The 18,940-nt window shown below is 33.6% G+C and overlaps 3 protein-coding genes across 3 annotated transcripts in view; 2 read left to right on the plus strand and 1 right to left on the minus strand.

Annotated features, from left to right (window-relative positions):
- The window catches only part of LOC127094860 (26S proteasome non-ATPase regulatory subunit 14 homolog), a 62,460-nt gene extending 47,007 nt beyond the window's left edge, over positions 1 to 15,453 (plus strand). The window contains exons 3-7 of the mRNA XM_051033635.1: positions 12,668 to 12,845; positions 13,809 to 13,890; positions 14,582 to 14,758; positions 14,848 to 15,015; positions 15,145 to 15,453. Of these exons, the coding sequence (XP_050889592.1) occupies positions 12,668 to 12,845; positions 13,809 to 13,890; positions 14,582 to 14,758; positions 14,848 to 15,015; positions 15,145 to 15,336 (797 nt within the window). The 3' untranslated portion in view covers positions 15,337 to 15,453. The remainder of the gene's footprint in view (positions 1 to 12,667; positions 12,846 to 13,808; positions 13,891 to 14,581; positions 14,759 to 14,847; positions 15,016 to 15,144) is intronic.
- LOC127094858 (26S proteasome non-ATPase regulatory subunit 14 homolog) overlaps positions 1 to 15,561 on the plus strand; it is a 99,079-nt gene extending 83,518 nt beyond the window's left edge. The window contains exon 7 of the mRNA XM_051033634.1: positions 15,357 to 15,561. The gene's annotated coding sequence lies outside the window, so the exon portion shown is untranslated. The remainder of the gene's footprint in view (positions 1 to 15,356) is intronic.
- A 1,201-nt stretch (positions 15,562 to 16,762) lies between these two features.
- On the minus strand, positions 16,763 to 18,322 carry LOC127093645 (NAC domain-containing protein 55). The gene is made up of 4 exons (XM_051032584.1): positions 17,879 to 18,322; positions 17,545 to 17,811; positions 17,212 to 17,400; positions 16,763 to 17,098 (listed from the first exon to the last, which is right to left on the minus strand). The coding sequence occupies exons 1-4, from the start codon at positions 18,320 to 18,322 to the stop codon at positions 16,763 to 16,765; spliced, it is 1,236 nt and encodes a 411-aa protein (XP_050888541.1).
- Positions 18,323 to 18,940: the final 618 nt, after the last annotated feature.

Below are 18,940 nucleotides of genomic sequence, written 5' to 3' on the forward strand. Positions count from 1 at the left end.
GCTCTTTAGTTGGAATCCTTTGTTGATTTTCCCCAACTGAGCAAGATTCGTATTCTTTGTAGAATCGAATATCCATCCTTTAACCAGTTTGTGTTTTGGATGATGAGTGTTTTGGAAGTGAAATCCAATTCACGTTTTCGGTAGATCACCTATTATATACCCAGTAACCGGTATCTCTGGTGTTTCTTACCATGCGAGTTTATTATCTACGTTCTGACGGTAATAGATAATATATCTCATGCGAGTTTCTTATCCACGGTCTGCCGGTAATGGATATTATATCTCATGCACTCTTTGGGTTTGTGTCCCCAGTTGAGTAAGATTCGTTTTCCCATTGTGGATTCGAATGTCCATCCTGTAAGTCGATTTGCTTTTTCAAGCCCTCCTTTCGGATGATGAGTGTTTTGGAAGTGAAAACCAATTCACGTTTTCGGATTTTATCCTATAAACAACCCAGTAACCGGTTCAGGATAATTTTCCTTTCGAGTATATTATTCACGGTCTGCCGGTAATGAATAATATGTCTCATCTGAGTATTCTATCCACGTTCTGACGGTAATGGATATTATATCTCGTTCACTCTTGAGTCGATCTTTTGATTGTTTTTCCCCTCAGAGTAGGATTCATTTTCCTTGTGGAATTGAATGTCCATCCTAAACAAGTTTGTTTTTTCTAGTTCTCTTCAGGATGATGAGTGTTTTGGAAGTGAAATCCAATTCACGCTTTGGTCGGTCACCTATTATATACCCAGTAACCGGTATCCTTGGTGTTTCCCCCTTTTCTGCTCCCTATTATGACCTCGGTCCCCCTGTGGAGTCAGATTTTTCTGAGTTTGTTACCCGTATGCCCGGTAACATCTCACTTCTTTGTTACTTCCCCAGTGGAGTTTTCTTTTGCTTCTCTTCAGGAGTCAGCTTGTGTCTCTCCAATGGATTTATTTTCCTTTGGAATTCTTTCCCAGTGTGAGTTCTTCACTCCCCAGTGAGTTCTCCAGTCTGTTTTTCTGTTTTCCTTAATCAGAGTCGTGTCTTGTTCACGTTATGTCAGTCTTATATTCCCCAGTTTGGAGTCGTGTCTTGTTCACACATTTCTTTTTCTTTTATTATCCCCATAGAGTCTTGTTAGAGTCTCTGTTCCTGGTGAGTGTACTACTCCGATGGATCGTTTTTTCTTCTGTGTGAATCATATTCCCCACAGAATTTGTGTCTTTTGCATGCATACATCTGCATCATGAGGTCTCTTAGGGACCAAAATTTGTCTCATTACTGTTATTTAAGCCCATTCTACCGCGTCGAGATGAAGATTTCTAAACTTCACTTCTCCGGCTAGAATGACCTTAAATAGGGGCATCTGTAAGACCCCAATTTTGGGCCCTAAGATCCCTCATGGCCCATATCATATCATATCATAACCTCAAAGATCATTGCATGCCTTTGTCCCCTCCTAGTGGGTAGATTGCCTTTTGGTTTGTTTCTTGATCACCAAGCATACTTTGCATTTGTATATCTTTGCTTTCATATGTTTATCATTCAAAAAGTACAAAAATATTGTCAGTCTAACCTTGTTGCTTGCAGTTGAAGCAGTCATCAGCAATTAGGTCAAAATCAGTCATTGATCAGTCAAAACAATGGATGGTGGCCATTCTTGCAGAATTTGGGCACCATGATCATTAATCAAAGGTTCAAACAACTTGAGACATCATTTGAAGTCAAGTTCTCAAGGGATTAGGGTTTGGAAATCATCAGAAGTGGTTCAGTCAGTCCAAAACCCTAGAGAAGTCAACAGAAAGTCAAACTTGGTCAACTGTTGATTTAATCAAGAATTTGATGGATAGATTTGATCTGAAGGAGCTCATGCATGCTCATATAAGCCTCATCTATCATGCCAAACCTCATCATGGAAGAAAATCAAGCCAATCAGAAATTTTCCAGAAATAGAAAGTGGACCTGTAATTTCAACTGCCAAAAATGGAAACTTCTTGATCTTAAACTTACATCATGATACAAGCTCCAAATGAATTTTGGCCCAACATGAAAGTTGAAGATCTTGTCTTCCCATTTTCAAAAAGTCCAAGAACATCAAAATCCCATGTGTGGTTGTCAAGATATGATCAAATCATTTTCACCAATTTTTGAACTTCAACAAGCCATATCTCCCAAACCATAAGGCCAAATTTGGTGGGGTTTTTTCCTACAAACCACATTTTTCATCCTCTTTCCAAAAATATAAATTTCATGACCTAAAACCTTACCATTCAAAATGACATTTTTGGACCTTTTGCATTTAAATTCAAAGTTTGACCAAACTTTGACTTTTTGAGTTTTTGACTTTTTCTTGATTTGGTCAATTGGGAAATGTTCCATATCACATTTGTGACTTGTTCCAATCCCAAAACCATCATCATACCACCATTTTCCCATCATTTTGAATCAAAATGCAAATTTGGCAATTTGGCAAAAGAAGCTTCACAAAAGTAAAAAATCAGTACAACATTTCACTTGTACAACCAAAGCAGCAGAAATGCAGTCTGTTTCCAGCTTGTTGCAAGCCCACTCGACCAGCCACTACACCTCCTCTTTCACTTGCTTCCAAATTAGCAAAATGCAAAAACTTCATTTTCAAACTAAACCAAGTTAGCACTCCCTAATCCAACTCTAAACAGGTGATATATAAGTCATCTTCTGACATTTGTGAAACCCTAGACTGCAGCCACAGAGCAAAAACATCCATTCTCCTCTCATCTTGCATTTTTTTTTTTGCACAAAGAGAATTCTGCAAAACCCTCGAAAACCCTTAAGCTTTTCTACTTTGTTCCTTCATCTGAGCACCATTTGGAGCTCTTTTCAAGCAAAGAACATCAACTGTAATGGCAGCTTCATGTCTTGTTCTTCAAAGCATACAATAATGGCAGTTGGAGCTACTGAGTGTTCCAAGCATTTTTGAACCTACCTTCTTCAAGTATTCAACATTGCAAAGCACGAGGGTCATCTTTTCAAGTATAGCAACCTCAAAATACACTGTTTCATCCATTTCTTCATAACCAAGTAAAAATCTCGATCTCTTCTTTCTGTATGCCATGATATGCTTTAGATAGTTCACTTGATGCTGATTCTAATGGATGTTAGTTTGCTTGAAATGGTTGACTATATCGTGTTAAATCTGAACTTTCATTTTCATGTGTAAAATGCTTCTTTCTTCGATTTGGCTTGGACATGATGAGTTAATGAAATAGGATACCACATTCTCATTGTTTGATGCTTGATGAAGCTATTGGCATGCTTGGTTTCATTTTCTGGGCATGTTGATTCAGGATGATGTTGCATGAACTTGATGAATACTGTTGCATTAAAACTCTAATTCTGTCCAGATTTCCACAGGGTTAAATGTTGTTTAGTTGTTGGTTGATGTTAAAATGCTGATAGTTGTTGCATGGCTTATTGGATTATTGCTGCTGGATGTATTTGTTTGCGCATAACTGTTGCTTGTATGTTGAAGCTCATGTTGCTGTTGGTTAAACCCTAGGGTTTATTGCATGAGAACCCAAGATTTATGCACATGCTTGATCATTGTTGCTTCTGTTATATTTATTTGTTCATGATTGGTGGTTTGAATGATGATTAGTGATGAATACATGTTACCATGCTGCCTACCCTGCACCAGATTTTTCCCATGATCATGCTTGTGTATTGCTGAATGATGTGCTGTTGTCGGTTTGCTTGCTATGAGAATATGATACCAATGCCCTGCAGTTGTGATTGTATGATAGAAACTGGTTTATTTGATGTTAGTTGTTGACATGCTGTTATGATTGTTGTTCGAAACTTGTTTGATGATTGATGAACTTGCATGAGGTTGCCATGAATGCTGTGCTGCTTAAACATAACCTTGTCCAGAATTTGCTCATGATCTTGTTGGGATTGTATGCTGTATGAGAAACCTAGTATTGCATGAAAACTCATAAAGTTCAAAGTTGATTGACTACTGTTTGTGTGTTACATGAATCTGCTGTACCAAGGCCATGACATTATGTGTTTGTGCTTGAAACTTATTGGATGATTGATGAACCATACTGCTAAAACCATGCTGCGGTTTCGAAATCCCATGAGCATTGTCCTAAAAACCATATGAACTGTGTTGCATATTGTTGTTTGGTTGCTATGTGAACATTGTTAAATGCTATGTTGTTTGTTTTGTTGGGATGTTTGATGAACACATGAATACTTTGCTGCTATGCTGAATTTCAATTGATTATGATTGATTTCCAATACCCTGCTGTTGTATGCTTGGTCGGATTATGTTGCCTGATGTTGCCTAGCTACAATGATGAATGTTGCTGTTTTCTTGTTGTTTGAATGATGATGATGTATACCATGCTACTATGTGCTTTTGTTTGGTTTGATATGATGCTGATGAACACATGCTGTAATACATACCCTGCTGCTGTTTTGCAAAACTACCCTGTCCAGGATTTTTCCCATGTTTATGTGTGGTATGCTGACTGATTGCCTGCTGCGAGAACATTGCCAAATACCATGCTGATTGAATCTTGCTGCTTATTTAAACCTAGTGGCCCAAAAAGATTCCATGATTATGCTATGCTGTTGTTATTGTTGGTCGAACTTCTGTACTGCTATTGTTGCCTGCTAGTGTTGTTTGTGTTTGCTGATATGCTGTTGGTCAATGCTGTAAATTGATGATAAATTTGATACCATGACCATTGCTGTTGTTGAATGTGCCCTGCTGTTTGTGATGAACACTAATGATGAATGCTCTTATGCTATGCTACATTGCTGCTGTTTTGTTTGGTTCGATGATGATCATGACCATTGCTGTTTGCTTGATGCTGTTATGATGATCACATGACAATGATGCATATGCTGTCTGCTTGATGTTGTTGTTGGTCGAATTTTGTTGTTGCTGTTGTTGCAATGCCATGTATGCTAGAAATCCCAAGGGTTTGTGTGAAAAAACCAGAAATTTGAATTGTGTGGTTGGTTACTGTTTGATTGGCTGAGAGCCAATCAAAACATTTCATCACCTTTGCCTTATGCTGTGCGTTTCAATTAGTGGGTTGCCAAATTACAAAATTGACCATCCGTTGACTTGGTTGACCCCATATGCCATGCTTTTGTTCATGCTTGCTACATTATTTCACTCAATTTCAAAAATCAATTTCTCATTCATTTTAATTCCAAAAATCCTGAATTTTTTTCCACATGTTCACAAATGAGTCTAGTATTTAATTGTGAATTTTAATTAATTTTCCATTGGTTAGTTTTTAATTGACAATTATTTTCTCAACATGTGTGCATGAATGACACCCTTTGCCATTTCAATTGTGAAATTCTCATGTTAAATCCTTTGAGCTTGAAATTTTTTGTGGTGGAACTAGACACATTGACCTTTGTTTCCATATAGACTTTGTGCATTTCCCATTTGTGGTTTGTGAGCTTTGAATTTTTGAAGTTATGTGTTACATTTGGTGCTATGCCATGATCATGTATTTTTCCAATTTTTGTTCACATGCTTCCTCTTATCCAAATCACTTGAAATTTTGCATGAATGATCCTTTACATGTCTAGTTTGTATGTGAATTTTCTTAGAATTAATCATGCTGTTTTCCATTTGATTGAGAATTTTCTTCCATACTTGGTCATTTGTTGACTTTTTGTGCTATGCATTGCCAAATCTTTTGTGAAATTCTCAAATCTTATTGTATGATCATGAAATTTCATATGTGATAACTAGACATCTCAAGCTTTGCATTGGTGTTAATCTCATTCATTTATCTTCTGTTTTCAAATTGATATGATTTTTTGAAGTTGACCCATGCTTGTTGACTTTCACCATGCTTACTTGAATTTGGTTTGACTTCATGATTTTATTTGACTGCCTTCCTCTCATCCAAATGCCTTGAAATTTTACATGTATACCATGTTAAATGTTAGGATTGAGTGTGATTTATTTCATAATTTTTGAAATTGTTTGAGTTGACTTTTGAATGAAGTCTTTGCTGTTGACTTTTGTATGCTTCTCTTGCCATGCTTTGCATCCTTTTGCATATGAAATGACCATGATGCATGATATAATTATGATTCCAATTGAGAATGCTTCTTGAATGTTTAAACTTGGTTTGGGTTGACTTTTCCTTGCTGCCTTGACTTTTTCTTTCATCTTTGACCCTAGGCTAGTCCTAGTGGTCTTGTAAGCTTACAATTGAGCTGTTTGTTTCAGGTTGAGCACCAATGCCCCAAAGACCTTTCAATTTTGATTGAGTTGGTTTGTTTATCATGTGCTAACATTTGTTTTGTAGGTGACTCATATGCTTGAGTCTTTGTGCCTTGCACAATTTGTCCCTCTGTGGTTGACTATTGGTTCATTTTCTTTTGATTTTGACTGTTGACTTGTTTACTAATGAGTTTGACTTTTTCAGGTACTTTAGTCGCTTAAGTTCTTTGAACTTGCTTGCTTGCTTTGCTTTTTAGCATTTGCTTTGAGGTATAATTACTTCTTCTTCATGTAGTCTGGAGACCCGGTCTGTTATTTGACCGGGCAAACTGTCTGAAGTCCTCCTTAAGAGGCAATGCCTGTGTTTGTTTATATTTGTCCTAAGCAGGAAAAGTCCTTCAAGTAAGGCAATTGGTGGAAGGTAGGGATAAGCAATCTATCCCCCACTATTCAGTGTGTCCTCTCTTTGCTCCCATTACATGGTTGAAGCAATGAGATAAATACCCAAGATCTAATCGAGTCAATAATGTGGAGAGAGTTCCTACTTTCTGAACTCCCACACTTTCTTTGATGCTCTCTCTGATCTGAGATAGAAGCAATGAGGCACACCCCTCATCTCCTATTCATCTGCTTCACCTGAGCCCCTCAATGGCCAGGTTAAGAGCGACCCTTACCCATCACAGTAGACTTTCAAAGTCAAACCCTCTTGTGTGAGCCCCCATTGTTTGGCTATAGAGTGTGCTGTTTGATATTCATTGATTGTTTGATTGCTTCATATGCACTTGCTTGTCTGTATGCTATGCATTTATCATCATCATCAATTGTCATCAATGCATAATCATCTCATTTGTCTTTGTGACATTATCATTGCTGTTTACCCATTGAGGACAATTGTAAGTCCATTGCTTTGGCATTTGCTCCTATGATATGGAAGTGAGTTGTAAGACCATCATCTTGGCCACTCATCTTATCTTTGCTTAATGCATCTGTTTGTATGTGAGGATACAGTTATAAGTCCCTGTAAGTTGGCATCTGTTATCCTGTGATCATAATTTGATCTGTTTGATTTGTATGTGAGGATACAGTTATAAGTCCCTGTAAGTTGGCATCTGTTATCCTGTGATCATAATTTGATCTGTTTGATTTGTATGTGAGGTTGCAGTTATAAGTCCCTGTAAGTTGGCATCTGCTTTCCTGTGATCATGTTTTGATCTGTTTGGTTTTGTATGTGAGGTTGCAGTTATAAGTCCCTGTAAGTTGGCATTTGCATACCTGTGATCATGTTGTTGCTTTTGTTCTTGTATGTGAGGATCCATTGTAAGTCCCTGTAATGTGGCATTAGATTTCCTAGGACCATACTGTGGAGTTAACCTAAGTCCAGACAGATTGGCAGTTGACTTCCATAGTTCATCTTTGTTTTCCTTTTGAGGAGATTAGTGTAAGTCCATTGAGTGGCATCTGATATCCATTTTTATTTTAGGAGACTGGTGTAAATCCATCTATTGGTATCCGGTATCCGCTTTTTATTTCTTTGCCTGTGGAGATTAGTGTAAGACCATTGAGTGGCCTCTGATATCCCATTTTGTTTTAGGAGATTGGTATAAGACCAGTGATTGGCATCCGATATCCGCTTTTACTTGCTTTGTTTGTTTGTTATTACTAATTGCTATTCCAAAGGACACACTTGAATCATCTCCCATATGATCTCAAGAAGTGAACCTTCTAAGAAGTTTTACTATCCATCCTCATCCATTCACCATTCATTATGTCCTAGACTTTTCACACTTTATCTTTCAAACTTGACATAAGTGTTGTGCAAACATCTTCATGCTTTCAAACTAAAAACCTGGACTCAAGTCCTTGACTTTTTTCAAACTCATTTCATAATACTTCTTTCAAATCAATCTTAATCATACTTTGACTCTACTTTCATAATCACAATCAATCAACTTCACTCATTCACTTGTTTTGGCTTTGTCCATTAATCTTTTCATGCATTAGCCATAGGTTTCAATTATCTTTGTGGTTGATGTAAATCTTGCCTATCCTTAGTGAGTTGACAGTAAGACTTCCGTACTTCAAACAGGGCTAACCCCTCTAGTACGTCGAAGCTATCCTCGCATGGTGGATGTTGTTTTTGGTCGAGTGTTCTCCCATTGATAATGAAAAGCCTCAGTGCTTGTGTTTAAAACTGAATCCACCAACTTTTGGAAATCTTTTAGCCGAACTACGGCGTTCTGATCCTTACCTTTGATGGAAGGTACGTAGGCAACGGGTTCATCCGTTCGAACCCAATAATAATAAAAATGTATATTCTTTTCTCACCATCCCAATCATGTTTGCACAATATTTTTTGTCATAACAAATAACAATTTAGTACAACAAGTGTGAAAAGGGCTCCCTAGGAGTACCTAGGACGTAGTGGGTGCCTAACACCTTCCCATTGCGTAATTTACCCCTTACCCAGACTCTCTGATCTTTTTATTAGTTTTCTACGTGTAAAACTTCTTAGGTTTTTGTTCGCTTTTTAGCCAGTCCTTTGGATAAATAAAAGTGCGGTGGCGACTCGAAAATTTCAATGTATCTCATAGCTTATGATTTAACCAATAGATCATATAGCGACGAATACACCGTCACAGATCCCAAAGATCTTGACAACATAAAATAACCTTCATCTCTTTAAACCAATTTTCACAATTCTGACCTTTCAGGGCTGGGAGACTTGTCGGAACATATCCATTTGGATTATTCAACACCATCGTGTTTTGCTTCCCACGAATCGCTCAGTCAGTGCTCTAGATACAAAATATTGGAAATTCACCAATTTCCACTCAAGAATTTCACCAAAACTTGATGAATTTCGAACAAAATCTTGATGAACAAGAATCAATCTTTGTGATTGATTACTCCTCTTGTTCTTCACTCTTCACTCGAGTAAATCAACCACACTTTGGTTGCAAGATTTCATTGCACAATTGATAATGAAAAGAAACAAAAATTGAATTGGGGAAGAAAAGAAAATTAGCGTTTTCGAAAAAAGGAAGAAGAAGAAGGAATTATGCAGAGTTTCTCTCTACACTTCTAACTGAAGTTTTATTCACACAATTGTGTTACTTGTTACAATCAACAATAGGTACCTCCCTATTTATAGGTTAAGTTTGCTTGCATACCAAACAAACTCTAACTAACTTAACTAACTCACCTAAACAAAATAAATAAAGTTAAGTCAATATTTCAACAACTAATCTAATTCGACACACATAGGTATTTCGACAACTTATGTTAGTGAAAGAGAGGAGAACAATGTATGTTGTCTAGAAGAAATTGCAAAGGTTGTATCCCATTATAAAAGAGAAGAGTAAACCTCTTAATGCCATAAAGAATCATATTGAAAAGGCTAGGGGGAGCTGAGTAAAGCTCAACAAGAGTTGCTTCAGGACATATTGAACATCCACAAGATTGATAAAACTAAATTTTTCTCCATGGAAGTAGTTAAATTGAACAACATTGAAAAGCAAATGCTTGGAAAGAGGGTAAAAATTGTCTGGCTTAGGCTAGGTGATGGCAGGCTAGGTGATGGCAACACTGCCTACTTACATGCCTATTTCAAGAGTAAGTGGAACCAAACTAGGATGGTGGCCTTAAGGAACAAAAAGGAATTTAAATTTAAATTTAAATTTAAATTTTAATCCAATCTAATAAATCAAACTTTAATTTTAAATCAAATTCACTTTAATTCTAAAAAATAATCAAATCTTAACAAATCATATAATTTTAACTAATGTTGTTGTAAAACTAGCAACTCAACCTTATCTTTTGCGTGAAAATAGCAAATTAAGTTAATATGAAGAACTATATCTACTAAAAAAATAATGTAAAAATTAAGTTTATTTGTATTTTTTTTAATTAAAAAATAAACTTCATAATTTTAAATGATGACATCTAATAAAATCTAAACAATATCGATTAAACTACAAATTAATTTTAAAAAATCGAAATTGAATCAAAAACAAATATTATTAAATGATTTGAGTGCTAAATCATTAATATTAGCACTAAAATTGTAAATAGTTTAATTAATATGGATCAATAAAATAGTTTTACATATTAAGAAATCATCCATTTTTTTATATAATTTAACTGATTTTATTAATTTGATTGATTTGGCAAAATATATAGTGTTTATTGAGTTTTAGTATATAGTTCTTAAAAAGAGATACAAAACATTTTACACCGACATTACAACTTTATTTTTTTATTTTAAATAAAATTTAATTTAATTTTTAAATTTTGACAAACTAAAGAAAATTGTATGCACTCAATTTAATTCAAAGGAAAAAATAGGTATATATTGTTACACTCCAAGAAAAACGGTCTCGGCCATGTGATGTTGTTAAGTGAAGAAGTTCATCATCAGTTGGCATGAAATCTTTACCTAAACGAGAATTGAGAGCCTTCATGATGATACTTAATATTCAATGGCAGGTTAAGAAGCTCAAAGAAAATAGAGTACTCAGAAGACATACACAATATATAGATATTGCATGTTTAGATCTTCCTAAACAAAAGGAAATTTAAATTTAAATTTTAATCAAATCTAATATAATCTACCTTTAATTATAAAAAAAATCAAATCTTAACAAATCATATAGTTTCTACTACTGTTGTTGTTGTGAAAATAGTAAGCCAACCTTATCTTTTGCGTGAAAATAGCTAATTAAGTTAATAGGAAGAACTATATCTACTAAAAATAATGAAAAATTAAGTTGATATGTACATTTTTTTTTGAATTAAAAAATCAACTTCATAATTTTAAATGATGATATCTTTTCAAATCTAAACACTATCAATTAAACTACAAATTAATTTTAAAAAATCAAAAATGAACAAAAACAAATATTATTAAATGATTTGAGTGCTAAATCATTAATATTAGCACTTAAATTGTAAATAGTTTAATTAATATGGATCAATAAAATGGTTTTACATGATCATCTATTAAGAAATCATCAATTTTTTATATTTTTTTGGCAAAATATATATTGTGTATTGAGTTTTAGTATATATTTTTGCTCTTACAAAAATATACAAAATATTTTACACCCACGTCACAACTTTATTTTTTTATTTTAGTATTAATTTTAAATAAAACTTAATTTAATTTTTTAAATTTTAACAAACTAAAGAAAATTGTATGCAATCAATTTAATTCAAAGGAAAAAATAGATAGATATTGTTAGCTGCATACATGGAGATAGCATAGTAATGTAGGTTGACTTCATTGAAAATATTGATATAATTCCTTCTGAATAAAAAGAAATAGAAGAAAAAAAAGAGGATAATGGTCACACGTTAGAATTTATAAAATAAAACAAATGAGATACTTCTTCTTTTTTACAAAGAGAAAAATCAGATAGAAAAATTAATAATAAGAAGGATTTTGTAACTTTGCTCTGGCGTGGTGGGGGAGAATTATGGCGTTCCTTTGGTCAAAAATTTATAGATCAAGGAAGCGATAATCGTGTATATCAGGATGGTTTAAAGTCCTAGTCTTCAGATTAGGGACCAATTTGGAGAGATTATTGATGTGAGAAACTGATTTTTTGTTTGTTCAAGGATGCCTCGAGGTAGAGGAGGGCCGAAGAAGATGGTGCCATCGCTGATGATTCATCCAATGGTTAGCAAGGAGAGTATAAGGAGCAACGTAGGAGATGAAACTAACAAAGGAAACGAGGAGAAAATGGATGATGATGGGGAAGAGGAAGTAAAATCACAAATCCTGGAGGAGGAACCGGTTAAAGAAGAAACAACAAAGGTTGATGAAGTACCAAAAAAGAAGTTTTGGGTGGAAAATTACGTGCCAAAACCCGAGAGTTATGACGTGAATATCACGTGGCTACATGTTTTGGTTAAGTTAATTTGCGTGAAAATAGCAAATTAAGTTAATATGAAGAACTACATCTACTAAAAATAATGTGAAAATTAAATTGATTTATATTTTTTTTTAATTAAAAAATAAACTTCATCATTTTAAATGATGACATCTAATAAAATCTAAACAATACCGATTAAACTGCAAATTAATTTTAAAAAATCGAAATTGAATCAAAAAATTTGAGTGCTAAATCATTAATATTAAGCACTTAAATTGTAAATAGTTTAATTAATATGGATCAGTTGTGAATCTTGAACAATCATGTCAGGTATGGAGAGACTTCAAAGAATGTTCGCGGGTGCAGGTGGAGCTAGGCGGCCATCCACCACCGGATTCCCCCACCCTAGATTCATCGGAGCAAGTTTACATCTCCTCTCTCGCTCTTCTCAAAATGCTCAAACACGGTATACATTCTTCTTCAATTCTTCCCTTATCATTTCGATCCATTCATTCAATTTCATATACCCCTAATTTTCGAAACCCTAATTTTTTGGTTGGATATAGGAAGAGCTGGTGTTCCTATGGAAGTTATGGGTTTGATGTTGGGGGAGTTTGTGGATGAGTATACTGTTCGCGTTGTTGATGTGTTTGCTATGCCTCAGAGTGGTACTGGTGTTAGTGTTGAAGCTGTTGATCATGTTTTTCAAACTAACATGCTTGATATGTTGAAACAAACTGGAAGGTATTTTCAATGAAGGATTTTTTTTTTCAATTTTACATGTTTTAAATTGGAATCTAATCTAACTAGTAATAGAAACGTAGGCAGGAATGTTTTTTTTTTTTTTTGTGTTTTTCGATACAATCGGGAACCATAGTGACACTGCCTCACAGATTTAGGGACCAAAATGATTGTATGCTCACATCATATAATATTGTTACATATTGAATGTAGGTTAGATTGGAGGAGTATTAATAAGTACACGAATTTTATGAAAATTGGGCACATATCAATATTATAAGTGGCACGGTTTGAGTACATAGTTAAAGATAGGGAAGGTAGAAAGAGATGTAACCTTAATCATAGGATTTATGCATGAAGTGAAGGGTGCTCTCGTCCAAGCTTAGAATATTTTTAGCCCATGATAATAAGACTTGAGATTTCGTATGAGATTGAATGTAGTGGTAAGAGCTAACAAAAAAATAATTTCAGTTTTGCAATGTTATGAATGTTGTGTGAACATGCAAGACAATATAAGACTAGTGGTGATTGCATTGGATGGATAGAAAGTTGGGGTACTATCTCTTGTGGAATAAGCGGGAGAATCTTGCTTTAGGTCATTTGGGTATGTGTTGAGAAGATCTGTAAAAGCTGTTATAAGGCGATTAGAGATAAGATGGAGAAAAGTACAATAATGAGATAGAGGGAGATCAAGAAACACTATATAGGCCAAACCATTAAGAGGGGTTTTGATTCAAATGATTTGTCAATAGACATGATTCCTGATAAATAGGATATTATTATGTCATTTGGTTTATGTAGCTTACTTTACTTGGTGGGAGAAGAGTTGAAGACATTGACAATTGTTTTATTACCATGTTTTTACTTATGGTTTGTTATTCCATGATCTATGCTTTTGTGCCATGAATAATATCTGGACTGGATCACTTCACATTATTTGTTTGAAACTTATACATTCTGTTTCAGACCAGAGATGGTTGTAGGTTGGTATCATTCACATCCTGGATTTGGATGCTGGCTTTCCGGAGTGGACATTAATACACAACAGGTTTTTGACTTTTCTTCAAACTTCAGTTAGTAGCTTCTCAGATATTTTTTCTTTAACTCGCCAAACATGCAAAATAAAAAAGATTATATGTATGGAGCTTCTCTGGCAGTTGGGGTGGGGGGATAAAGTCGGAAAACTATATTGTTTTTATTGTTTTAGATGAACATATAGACAAGTAAACTTATTTACTTGATTATGCTTCAGTGTTGATGATTTCAAACGAAAGCAGCATCAATTGATGGGAGCCCTTTTTGGGTACCTGTGTACATTGATTGGTGCAAGCATTGAATAGGAGAGGGTGTCCTGGTGTAGGATTGAACCTAGATTTGGGACAGTGCATGAGCTACAAACAAGCTAGAGATAGTTGAGGGATATAAAATCGTGGATAAATAACACTACTTCAGTCATGAAATTGTGCAATACTTGAGTATTTTTTTCTATAATGATTTAAAATAATTGCAATCAGATTAAGATTGTAGCATGAGCTTTATATTTTAATTCTAGCTTGATTTTTAGAATTATGAAGCTCCTAGACAGCAGTAATTGAAACTTACTGTAAACTAAGGAGTTTTTATGTAATAAAATGAAAGGTCAAATTTATTTGAGCCGTGCCAATGCCACCTCATGCGGATGGTGCAGTTGTTGTTAAAAAAGTTGCACATGATATGCATGCCACTTTTATCTGTTACAGAGTTTTGAGGCTTTAAATCAACGGGCAGTGGCAGTCGTGGTGGATCCTATTCAGAGTGTTAAAGGCAAGGTGGTGATTGATGCTTTCCGGCTGATTAATCCACAAACTATGATGCTGGGTCAAGAACCACGACAGACAACCTCTAACCTTGGCCATCTGAACAAACCATCTATCCAAGTGAGTGTCTTGAAATTCTATTCAAAGTTATAGCTTCTGCTTTGTTTTATTTGTCTCTACCAAATTTGACTTCTTATTCTCCTTTTCAGGCTCTGATCCATGGCTTGAACCGACATTATTACTCAATAGCAATCAATTACAGGAAGAACGAGCTTGAAGAGAAGATGTTGCTTAACCTTCATAAGAAGAAATGGACCGATGGTTTGACACTCAGACGATTTGATTCACATTCTAAAACTAATGAACAGACTGTTCAGGTAAGTTAAGATTCTTGGACGAAAATTTCACAATAATTCAACATTTTATTTTTGTTGAATTTGTCAATTTATCACATATTCTGTACCTAAGATAAAATCTTTATTTATTATATTTTTTTGGTAATTCAGGAGATGCTAAGTTTAGCAACCAAGTACAACAAGGCAGTGCAAGAGGAAGATGAGCTGCCCCCAGAAAAGCTTGCAATTGCTAATGTAGGAAGGCAGGATGCTAAGAAGCATCTTGAAGAGCACGTTTCTAATTTAATGTCTTCTAACATTGTTCAGACTTTGGGAATGATGCTCGACACAGTTGTGTTCTAGAGTTAGGATCGTCCACTGTATTCTTCTTCTTCTTCATGATGTCCAGCAATATTTCATTTACACTCTTTGACCTGTTTGCAATAGATTGTTTTTTATTACAAAGTTATTTGCATTTCATTGTGTTCGTCTCAAATGTTTCCGGATGATAATCATTTTCTTAAGCTTTAGAGACACTGGGGACTCTGCTCAAAAATCATAGAATGCATTTGATTTTTGTTTTGTTTATGTTTTTTATAGTCCTTAATCAAGCTTATCCCTCTTGACCCATTAACCTTCATAGACCTCGAAGAACTTTTAGGAGAGGTAACATTGTTCCAATTATAAAGTGGTACGACATCGTTTGAATTACGTTTCAAGCATGTCAATATTTGCTCGATCTTTAGACTGTTTTTGGAGTAAACTATTGTTCTCTCAAATTGTTTGACTGCAATCAAAGTGTTCTTTTTTAGAGTGCATCATCAACAATTAGTTGGAATGAAATATCCAAACTTTTGTTGACGTTTTTTCTGACCATCTAGTCTATTTCGTAATTTGAGAGTTCAAATTGATAGACATTTACCAAAACAGTGGTTTACTCAAAATTAATTTAGAATAAGAACTCACATGATAATATCGGTAGTATGGCCTGCATTAACATCACCTTCCTTCTCCAACTCTTACACACAATTTTGTTTCAAAACAAATATCGTACTAGTATCATTTAAAACACTAAAGCTATAATAGCATAACGTAATATATACACAATTTCTAAAAACACTAAAGCTTAATGTATAAAAATTATATTTGAGTGTTGGTTTGAATATATATATATATATACACACAATTTATTTAATGTATAAAAATATACTATGCACTTAATGAGGATTAATTAGAGAGAGAATAATTGAGAGTGAGAATTTTAATTTTCATTAACAAATGAGAATTAACAATTGAGAGTGAAATATTACAATTAAAAAATATTGCAAATAATTACTATAATCCAATTAATGAAACCGTATTTTTTTTTCAGCTTATCTCAATTGAAAATTAAAAAGTAAAACTGAAAATTAAAAATCAAAACGTATTTTGATAGTTTCAGTTTTTTAGATTTTAAAACACTGAATTTTAAAAGTGTTTTTAGAAATAATTTTGAGAAACAAATGTATCAAACAAGTTTTTTGTTTTTCAATTTAAAAAAATCATAAAACTGTTTTTTAAAACCTTTTCAAACAGGTCCTAAACCTGGTTTTTTTTAAGTACAAGTGATTTCTGAATTTCTAATCTTTTTTATTTTGTGTGATAAAAATAAGAATAACAATTAAAAAAGTAATAAATAAAACTAACCGCTAGAAGCAAAGAAAAAAAAAATTGTAATTGAAACAAAATATTATGTTGATAATAATTCCTTTAGTTCTAGAAATATTTACTTCTACTACTACTATTAACTTTACATAATGTTATTTCCCAGAAAAAAGTCTTCAAGAAAACTATTGTCAAGCATTTGAACATCCTCCTCTTTTATAAACCCTTCTCCTCCATTAATTTCCAGCAGTTGCTTTGCAAAAAATTCAGGCCAAGACATCTCATCTTCTTCTTCTTCGTTGTTCATGATGATATCACCGTCATCTTCTTTGTTAAAGTTGCACTCTTTTTGATTGCTACATTCACCCACCTCAGTTTTGTTATTGCTACATTCACCCACCTCAGTTTTGTAATTTCTACTATCAACTCCATTTTTTGAATTTTGGTCAATATTTTCTCCAAAAAATAGCTTATTGTACTCCTGAAAAACGATAATAAAAGAACACAATAATAAGAAATTAAATTATCAATATAAAATTAGATTACTCTATCAACAAAATTTGTGTTCACAATGCTATATAATATAATACTTACATATTCAAAGACAGCCTTTAGTGCAAGATATCTTTTCTCTTCAGGCCAAGTACTTCTGATGCATTTTCTTTTTACTCCCTTGTATACAAACTCTATATCATCCTCATATTTCCTCTTGTTTCCACCATCATTCGGTTGAATTGGTGCTTTTTCATAAATAATATATTTTTTCACCAAAACATTATTGCCCTAAGTAACAAACAATCCAACAAATCAGCCAAAAAAAATATTAAAAATTTGTAAAGATTAATTCCCCTAAAAAAACAAAAACAAAAACAATTAATAATTATTGAAGCAATACAACAATATTACTAATATATTACGGTAACTTACTGATATAACTGCAGATGATTCTTCTTGTTTAGGAATGATAGGTTCTTCTTGTTTAGGAATGATAGGTTCTTGTTGTTTAGGAAGCATCACAGTCTTTCCTTTACTCTCTTGACCATAACAACTTTTTGTTTGACTATAACAACTTTTTGTTGTTGAAATTTTTCTTAAATGAGAATTGGATTGATCAGCTATACTTGCTTTTGCTGGTGTATTCTGTGATTCTGGTTTCAAATTTTTTCTAAATCTGCATAGTACATAATTATTGACCTGCCAAAAAAAATTAATCATTACTTTCGCTCAAAACTAATTAACGTAACATAAAAAAGATACTTACCGGAGAAGGATTGTTAATCAAAGATTTGTGGAGGTTATATTCGTGCAAGATCCATCCACCGTCTTGAGGAGTGTTACTCTTCTCAAAACGAAAACGTTTTTTCATTCCCAGAAGCTTGCTTGTGTCTTTGGCAAATATACTTTTTCCAGTGTCTTCACCTTCCCAATTACCGTTTCCGATAGTGCGAACGGAGCGCGTGCTCGTAGCCGACTTCTTCTTTAAGGTAGTAAAGAAGTACAGGTCTTTTCCGCCATATGAGTAGGAAGCTTCGAACTCGTTCCATATATCCAAAGGAGTCTTTTCAGTTCCGAACAAATCATGTTCGAGAATGTTGAGATAATTGGGAATTGGTTTATTGTTAATTTTGTTGTAGAGAAAGTTTTGAAGAAGTTCATCATCGGTTGGCATGAAATCTTTACCTGAACGAGAATTGAGAGCCTTCATGATGATACTTAATATTCAATGGCAGGTTAAGAAGCTCAAAGAAAATAGAGTACTAAGAAGACATACACAATATATAGATATTGCATGTTTAGATCTTCCTAAACAAAAGGAAATTTAAATTTAAATTTTAATCAAATCTAATCTAATCTAATTTTAATTATAAAAAAATCAAATCTTAACAAATCATATAGTTTCTACTACTGTTGTTGTGAAAATAGTAACCCAACCTTATCTTTTGCGTAAAAATAGCTAATTAAATTAATAAGAAGAACTATATCTGCTAAAAATAATGAAAAATTAAGTTGATATGTACATTTTTTTTTATTTTGAATTAAAAAATCAACGTCATAATTTTAAATGATGACATCTATTCAAATCTAAACAATACCAATTAAACTACAAATTGATTTTAAAAAATCAAAATTGAACAAAAACAAATATTATTAAATGATTTGAGTGCTAAATCATTAATATTAGCGCTATAATTGTAAATAGTTTAATTAATATGGATCAATAAAATAGTTTTAGAGGATCATCTATTAAGAAATCATCAAGTTTTTATATTATTTAACTCATTTTATTAATCTCACTGATTTGGCAAAATATATATTGTGCATT

Source organism: Lathyrus oleraceus, chromosome 6, assembly GCF_024323335.1.
Source record: "Lathyrus oleraceus cultivar Zhongwan6 chromosome 6, CAAS_Psat_ZW6_1.0, whole genome shotgun sequence".
NCBI classification, from domain to species: Eukaryota; Viridiplantae; Streptophyta; class Magnoliopsida; order Fabales; family Fabaceae; genus Lathyrus; species Lathyrus oleraceus.